Genomic DNA, 8825 nt, shown 5'->3' with positions numbered 1-8825 from the left:
TTCATGTCTGATCATATGGTTCTGATTCTAACCTGACAATTAGTAATTCTATTTGCGTAACACATGCTTCTTGCCTTTCCAATTACATTTCAAACACTTAACAGTAGTGTTTGTAATGGGCTACTGCAGTCTCATTGATACTATTTCTAACATTTTGATGTAATTCCCACTTCTACTACTAATCAGCCATCCAAATCTGCAGTTCTGACAATGAAGGATAAGGCCAATCTACTGCAATTAAGATGCTTCAGTAATTCATGTTCTTTGATAACATTAAAAACAAAATTACACTCTCATTGCAGAAAAAACTTTCAAAACAAATAGAGAATCACCATTTACATCATAATTGTTAACTCTGTTTTCACACATTTATGCACTGTATATGACAATAACAAACAAGTACAAGACAATGTTCCAGCAACTTTGTATTTCAGATAACAATGATTGATTGGTTTTTTGGCAGTTTGAGAACATTTTTTAATTTCTCATTACCACTAAATTATGAGGATGTGAGTGACTGAAGCATATTTTCAGTACTTATTTCACCCACCACCTTTAGAGTACCGTTTCCAGAATTTTTTCACATCATCATGTCCCACTCTTGTGACAATAATAGTCCTTCTTGCAGTACTACTCCATATTAACACTCCTAATTCTTGTGCGTGATCACGCACCACTTCATAATCTGCTTGAGAAAGAAACTGGCTGTAAAGTACACCCTCTGTGTAACTGAAACGATTCCGCTCATTCTCCCACAATTTTATCTGATCAACGATTGTAGGAGGAAGTGTTGGTGGCCCTGCTGCAATCATGCGAGGATGGGCATGCAACCTAAGAAATCCAATTATCTGATCAGCTGTGATGCCTGAACGTAAAGCCTGACGGACTGAGTCTCGAGTCAGTATGCCCACAGCCAAGTTTGGGAACCTGTAAACACAGAAGCAATGTTTCATTCAGTGCACATTAAGCAAAGTAGAAATGTTGAATGAATCCAACACATTAAAACTAACAATATAGGTAAACAGCAAGAAAGGTAATGTGACAATATATTGTATCCAATTATAAAACCCTTACAAATGATTATTTTGTATTCCTTTAGAATCATTATTGTACAATTGTATCTCCTGTTAGCACCTGAATTATCTTAATAAACATACTGCATCACTATCAGGGCTTTTTTGTGTTGTTGTTGAGGTCTTCAGTCCAGACTCTGGTTTGATGCAGCTCTCCATGCTACTCTATCCTGTGAAAGCTTCTTCATCTCCAAATAACTACTGCACCCTACATCCTTCTGAATCTGCTTAGTGTATTCATCTCTTGGTCTCCCTCTATGATTTTTACCGTCCACACTCCCCTCCAATATTAAATTGGTGGCCCACTTCATGCCTCATAACATGACCTACCACCCGATCACTTCTTCTGGTCAAATTGTGCCACAGATTCCTCTTCTCCCCAATTCTATTCAGTATCTCCTCATTATTTTACATGATCTACGCATCTAGTCTTCAGCATTCTTCTGTACCACCACATTTCGAAAGCTTCTATTGTCTTCACTTCCATACATGGCTACACTCCATAGAAATACTTTCAGAAATCACTTCCTGACACTGAAATCTATACTTGATGTTAGCAAATTTCCCTTCTTCAGAAACACTTTTCTTGCCATTGCCAGTCTACATTTTATATCCTCTCTACTTCGACCATCATCAATTATTTTGCTCCCTTAATAGCAAAATTAATCTACTACTTTAAGTGTCTCATTTCCTAATCTAATTCCCTCAGCATCACCTGATTTAATTAGACTACATTCCATTATCCTCGTTTTGCTTTTGTTGATGTTCATCTTATATCCCTCTTTCAAGACTGTCCATTCCATACAGCTGCTCTTCCAAGTCCTTTGCTGTCTCTGATACAATTACAATGTCATCAGTGAACCTCAATGTTTTTATCTCCTCTCCATGGATTTTAATTCCTACTCCTAATTTTTCTTTTGTTTCCTTTACTGCTTGCTCAGTGTGTTGATTGAATAACATCTGGGATAGGGTACAATCCTGTCTCACTCCCTTCCCAACCACTACTTCCCTTTCATGCTCCTCGACTCTTATAACAGCCATCTGGTTTCTGTACAAATTGTAAATAGCCTTTCACTCCCTGTATTTGATCCCTGAAACCTTCAGAATTTGAAAGAGAGTATTCCAGTCAACATTATCAAAGGCTTTCCCTAAGTCTACAAATGAGAGAAACTTAGGTTTGCCTTTTCTTAATCCACCTTCTAAGATAGGTCGTAGGTCAGTACTGCCTCACGTGTTCCGACATTTATACAGAATCCAAACTGATCTTCCACTAGGTTGGCTTCTACCAGTTTTTCCATTCGTCTGTAAAGAATTCATATCTGTATTTTGCCTTCTTTGGGATTGGAATTATTATATTCTTCTTGAAGTCTGAGGGTATTTCATCTGTCTCATACATCTTGCTCACCAGATGGTTGAGTTTTGTCAGGGCTGGCTCTCCCAAGGCTATCAGTAGTTCTAATGAAATGTTGTCTACTCCCGTGGCCTCGAGTGCTCTGTCAAATTCTTCAAGCAGTATCATATCTCCCATTTCGTCTTCACTTACATCCTCTTCCATTTCAATAATATTGCCCTCACATACACTGCCCTTGTATAGATCCTCTATATACTCATTCCACCTTTCCACTTTCCCTTATTTGCGTAGAAATGGGTTTCCATCTGAGTTCTTGATATTTGTAAAAGTGGTTCTCTATTCTCCAAAGATATCTCTAATTTTCCTGTAGGCAGTATCTATCTTACCCCTAGTGATATAAGCCTCTACTTTCTTACATTTGTCCTCTAGCCATCCCTGCTTAGCCATTTTGCACTTCCTGTCAATCTCTTTTTTGAGACGTTTGTATTACTTTTTGCCTGCTTCATTTACTGCATTTATATATTTCCTCCTTTCATCAATTACATTAAATATCTCTTCTGTTACCCAAGGATTTCTACTAGCCCTCGTCTTTTTACCTACTTGATCATCTGCTGCCTTCATGATTTCATCTCTCAAAGCTACTCATTCTTCTTCTGCAGTATTTCTTTTCCCTATCCCTGTCAATCGTTCCCTAATGTTCTCTCCGAAACTCTCTACAACCTTGTTCTTTCAGTTTATTCAGGTCCCATCTCCTAAAATTTCTATCTTTTTTGCAGTTAATTCGGTTTTAATCTACATCTGCCCCTGGAAATGTCTTACAATTTAAAACTTGGTTCCTAACTCTCTGTCTTACCATTTTATAATCTATCTGAAACCTTCCAGTGTCTCCAGGCCTCTTCCACGTATACAACCTTCTTTCATGATTCTTAAACCAAGTGTTAGCTATTATTAAGTTATGGTCTGTGCAAAATTCCACAAGGTGCCTTCCTCTTTCATTCCTTAGCCCCATTCCATATTGACCTACTACTTTTCCTTCTCTCCCTTTTCCTACTATTGAATTCCAGTCCCCCATGACTGTTACATTTTCATCTCCCTTCACTATCTGAATAATTTCTTTTAACTCATCATACATTTCTTCAATCTCTTAGTCATCTGAAGAGCTAGTTGGCATATAAACTTGTACTACTGTGGTAGGTGTGGGCTTCGTGTCTATCTTGGCCATTATAATGTGTTCACTATGCTGTTCGTAGTAGCTGACCTGTGCTCCTATTTTTTTATTCATTATTAAACCTACTCCTGCATTACCCCTATTTGATTTTGATTTTATAACCCTGTATTCACTGACCACAAGTCTTGTTCCTCCTGTCACTAATTCCAACTATATTGCAGTACCAGCACGGTCGTTTTGGTTGATGTTACAAGGCCAGATCAGTCAATCATCCAGACTGTTGCCCATGCAACTATGGAAAACGCTCTTCCCCCTCTTCAGGAACCACACTTTTGTCTGGTCTCTCAACAGATACCCCTCTGTTGTGGTTGCACCTACGGTACGGCTATGTGTTTCACTGAGGCATGTGTGTATGAGAAAATATAAAAAAGTAATAAATGTAATCTTCAATACAGTACTATCTTATACCAACAGTAATGTGCAAATGCTTGTTTTCATGTGCTCATTTTGACCTCAAACAAACAGAAAATTGGCAGCAGCAGCTGCAGAAGAAGATTTATTCATCTGTAGAACACTTTTACAAGCATACTGGACACATCTTGGTATTGTAATTTAAGCAGAACACAAGTAGCATGCCTTGAATGTTGTATACAACTATTATATAATTTGGGTAAGGGGGCAGCTGAATACATTTCACTGCCAAAAATCCTCCCCCATGAGATGGATAAGATTGGAGAGCTGCACTGAGTAAGAGATGACAACACATTAACAACATGGCGACAGGCAAGATTTAAAAACCTATGTTATAACATTCACGGGAAAGAAAGGTCTAAGTTGTAGGAAATAGTAAGAAAAGAATTGGAAGAGAAGATGCATAAAATAGGACCGGGGCAACCTAGAAAATGGTACAGGAATTCTAAAGCTGACATGCAGGCAGTGAAACTCTGCTGTGGGCTGTACAATGATAATCTTCAACAACAAGTTTCAAAAAATATACTGCCCAGTTTAGACAGCATAGCTAAGTGTACATACGGTAAAAGGTCCTGAAGGATTGAAGACCACAATGGATGCATTAAAAAAATTAGAATTAGACATGGTGGTAAATAATCTTGTAGAACCTTCTTCCATACACATCTTGGTTTCATTTTAGGATAACACTTGATTCCAGTAGGACCAAGATAGTATTTAACCTTTCACATTTTTTTCTGTAATTTGTTAGAGGACTCTTCCTGCCTGAATTTACTCAAGCTCTTCCTAGCTTGTTGCATGACTCAATTTAAATTGTAATTGATAGACATAACCTACAGTATACATGTGCAAAGCAAAAGGATCAACACAGACTCCCATGGAGGCTCATAGGAGAGACAAAGCAAGTCAAAATTTACAGGTTTTGTAGTTGCTTAACGTTAACAGATATACTTAGGGAATCTGAAATATGATTTCATCGAAAGCCATGAATGTCATTCTTTGGGGCTTCAAAAACATGGATACCACATGGGGAGGGACAGAATTGTATGGAGGATGTGAGCAGCACTCACGTTGCCAAGGTTGTTTTGACTATGCTAGAGTAGTTTTGCTGGGAAGCCCTTTCATGTCCGCCACATAATTCTGATCTCTCCCATGCAATTTCGATATTTTTGGAGCCCTGGAGAAAGACATTTGTGGCTGTCAATTTGCTTTGGATAAAGTGGTAAATGCCCGGGTACAATCATGGTTCTGTAGGCAACTGAACAGTTTTCCACAAAGGCACTGACCATGGGATAAATGTATTAACAATTATGACAATTACTTTTGAAACAATAAACAGTTTACTGATCTTTATACCATCTGTCTCATTTTCTTTTGAGTGGCCCCTTATACATATCTAGATGATGTATAAAAGGGTTATAACAAGAAGCTGTTATAATTGTCATAACTGTCATGGTAGCCCATCAGTATTGAGATCTGACTACATAATGAGGAAAGATATGTTGTCATCAGTGGAGGAAGCACCAAGCAGCACAAATATCATCCTACAGCACAAATATCACCCTAATGATTTATTTTAATGTAGGGATTAAGAGTCTCAAGAAAAACAGATTCTTGAGAAGTACTGAACTAACCCTTTGTGACGGTATGCAAATAAACACACAGGGTGGTTATAATTAAACTTTCACTACTTGAGAGGGCTTCCACGAAAAACGAATAATTGTAGGGAAATGAAACTATGTGGGAATATTTGTAGGGATAGGCAGAAGAGAAATAACAGATAAACCACTGAAAGAAACACATTTTAATCTCTACATGGCATGGTAATATTTGTTTGCTTGTACCATGTTTATGTTCCATGTTACAAACATTGCTCAATGTCATGATCATCTGCATCCACGACAGCCCAGAACTGCATCAGAGATACCATTTCACAACTGCTTGCAGCATTTCTCAAACAGTGGACCACAGAATGTTCAGCTGTTTTGACTCTGCTCATTTGTTGCTTGAAGATCACACACTACGTTCAGCATTCTCAGCCATGGCAACAGTAACTTCTTCAACTATTTATGGTATGACTGGCTACTGACCTCTCACAGCAGCAATTACCAAATCACCAGTTAATTCAATCTTCTGGATGATGTTATTCAACCCATGTGTGGAAAGAGGACCTCTTGATATTCCTTTAATGCATCGATACTCGTGAAGAACAGCAGCACTAGTGCTGCTGTTTTGATAAACCTTACCCAGACCCATGTTGACTGACTGCAACTGCAATACACACTCATGTTTGTATTTCAACCGTACGTCACCATATCAGTACTGGTTCCAGTCATAACTAGAGATGGGCAAACTCTTTCATTTTTGGGAACTAGTTCACTGGTGATCATTCATTCATTCATTCATTTTTACTCATTCACGATTTTTTAAAATCTAATTGTGAGCTGTATGCATTATAGATAAATTTCCCAAACAAATGTCAAGTATGCACACGTATTATTTCTGCATGATAAATTCATTGATTACCTAATGTAGAGGGATTGTTTACTTTGATTTCCCCAGCTGAATGTGTTTCCAATGCAGGAGCTGGGAAACTGCATGCTAGAATCAGAAGGTGGCAACTATATAAATAGCTGGGAGATCATCAAAATGTAACAAGTGAAAAGAACACTTTTTTTGTTTTGTTTTCAAAACCTTGACGAATTAGCGCACTTCATTGCTTTGAAGATCTTTACAATTGAAAAAGATAACCAATTTTAGATCAGTCAGCAGCTGAAAAGACCCCCAAGGTACATACATGGAAGCAATCATCAGTTACTTGAGAAAGAAAACATCTGAACATGACACGCAGCCATTAACAGAAGAAAGCGAAATGAATATGAAAATTCAACAAATCAATGAATCATGCATTAATGTACTAAAAAGATAACATTTATAGACAAATTTATTAAAAAAGAAAAACAATCCAACTCAATTTCAATGCCGCTAACGTGTCATGCATTTTGATTGTTTAACTTACTGTGGAAGAGAGCAGGGGAAGTTGTCCACGAAATTTGCAATGAATGACTGTTCTGTTAAATCATCAGTCTCTCTCACAATTGCATAAAATAAAAGCTTTTAGAGATGCATTTTGGGAAAGATGCAAGCAAATGATATAGGAGATGATTATACTGGTAGTTTCTGAATTAACTGCAAATTCTCTTCTCGAAGAACAATTTCATGGAGTGTCTTTGTGTGTCTAAAGGGATTCATCATGCAAGGTGGAAGGCAAAAATCATTTATGTATTGAAAAAGTTTATCTTCCTTTAGGCAGCAGAGCTGTGCCCCAAGTACAGACTGCAATTTGTTCTGTTTGTATTTTTCTTACTGCTATGTATGTTGAAGCATGATCTTCTGCCGCTTCAGAAGCCAAATCTTGATATTTGGATTTCAGAACTTCATATGTATACATCAGGTTGTTGATAGTGATTTCCTGCATGTGGCTTTACAAAAAGTGAAATATTATTTATTGTTCCTGTCCTTTGTTCTGTTTCCTTAATCTTCTGGACCAAAAATTAAAACAGTCACTATAATGAATCGTGAAGCAGAACAAACAGACAAAGATATGTAAGGATACGAGTAGGAATCAATCAAAGCCCAAAAATTCCTTTTTGATACACAGTAATCTGAGCAAAATGTGATAAACAGAACTTGAAAAACAACTTTTATTTCAAAATATGATAACTTGCTCATATAATAATTTTTATTTCTTATTTACTAGCCTGACACAGATCTTAAATATTAACAAATTTCTGTGTGTCAAAATAATACCTGTATAAAAGTTCACAAAAGAGGCCAACAAGCGCCACTTGTAAATTGGAACTGGTGTATGCATATACACGATAATTTGTTTCAACAACGATGTAGCCTTCAGCCGCAGCCTCTGTCAATATCTTGCTTTGGCCAGATGCGAGATTGAGTGCCAATCGCGTTGGATAGAATCGACCAGCTTTGCGCTGCAACATATTACATTTAAATACTAGTTATACATAACAATGTCAATCTAAAACTTAATGTGAATATTAACTGCATCAAGTTAATAAAAATATACTTATTTAAGTTGGAACGTCATGGAATCAGTGCAAAAACTCTTGTTTTCTTTCATATCTAGAAAACTGGAAGCAAGAAATTGTCATTTGCTGTCAACAAACAGAGAACAAATTTCGATCTGAATAGAGTGGTATAAATTAGTGGACACATCAGAATATAATCAGATTTCCAACATAATTTGGACATCAAACTAGGTTAGTGGGGAAAACTGAATGCTTTGGACAGGGAAATAAAAGTGCATTAATGAGTACTTGCAGATACAGTATACAGAGTGATACAAAAGTCACGTCTCACACGACAAATATGGTATTAGTGGAGATAGTGAAAACTACAAGAGAGATGACCCCCCCTTCCCCACACCCCAGCCCCACACAGTCAAAATGATTAGTTGCATGCAGTGTGTAGTACCACAAGGCCAGTTGTCTGTAGGAAATGTATTAACTTAGTGTATTAACAGCGCATCAATTAACACAGCTGTGTGGTGTCATGCTGTTCTGGAGTGTATTGGCTTGTACAGCAATGTACACCCATCAGGAGAAGGCATGTGGCAGGCATGATTCAACAGGAAGCAGCAGCACAATGACTGGTTATGTAATGGAACTGTTCAGCATTGATGACAAGACATTCTGGAAGACCTCGCACACCAACAGCGGATATGTAATCGGTAGCCGTACTA

The 8825-nt window shown here is 37.5% G+C and overlaps 1 protein-coding gene across 2 annotated transcripts in view; it reads right to left on the bottom strand.

The window, feature by feature from the left end:
• Positions 1–412: 412 nt before the first annotated feature.
• Positions 413–8825, bottom strand: part of LOC126248895 (general transcription factor IIH subunit 4) — a 129596-nt gene continuing 121183 nt past the window's right edge. For both annotated transcript variants that reach the window (XM_049950377.1, XM_049950369.1), the window contains 2 exons: positions 7871–8055; positions 413–927 (listed from right to left, as the gene is read on the bottom strand). In XM_049950377.1, the coding sequence (XP_049806334.1) occupies positions 543–927; positions 7871–8055 (570 nt within the window). In that variant the 3' untranslated portion in view covers positions 413–542. The remainder of the gene's footprint in view (positions 928–7870; positions 8056–8825) is intronic.

Source organism: Schistocerca nitens, chromosome 1 (genome assembly GCF_023898315.1).
Source record: "Schistocerca nitens isolate TAMUIC-IGC-003100 chromosome 1, iqSchNite1.1, whole genome shotgun sequence".
Taxonomy (NCBI): Eukaryota; Metazoa; Arthropoda; class Insecta; order Orthoptera; family Acrididae; genus Schistocerca; species Schistocerca nitens.
Note: the sequence above shows the minus strand (reverse complement) of the source record. Positions and strands in the feature narration are given on the sequence as shown.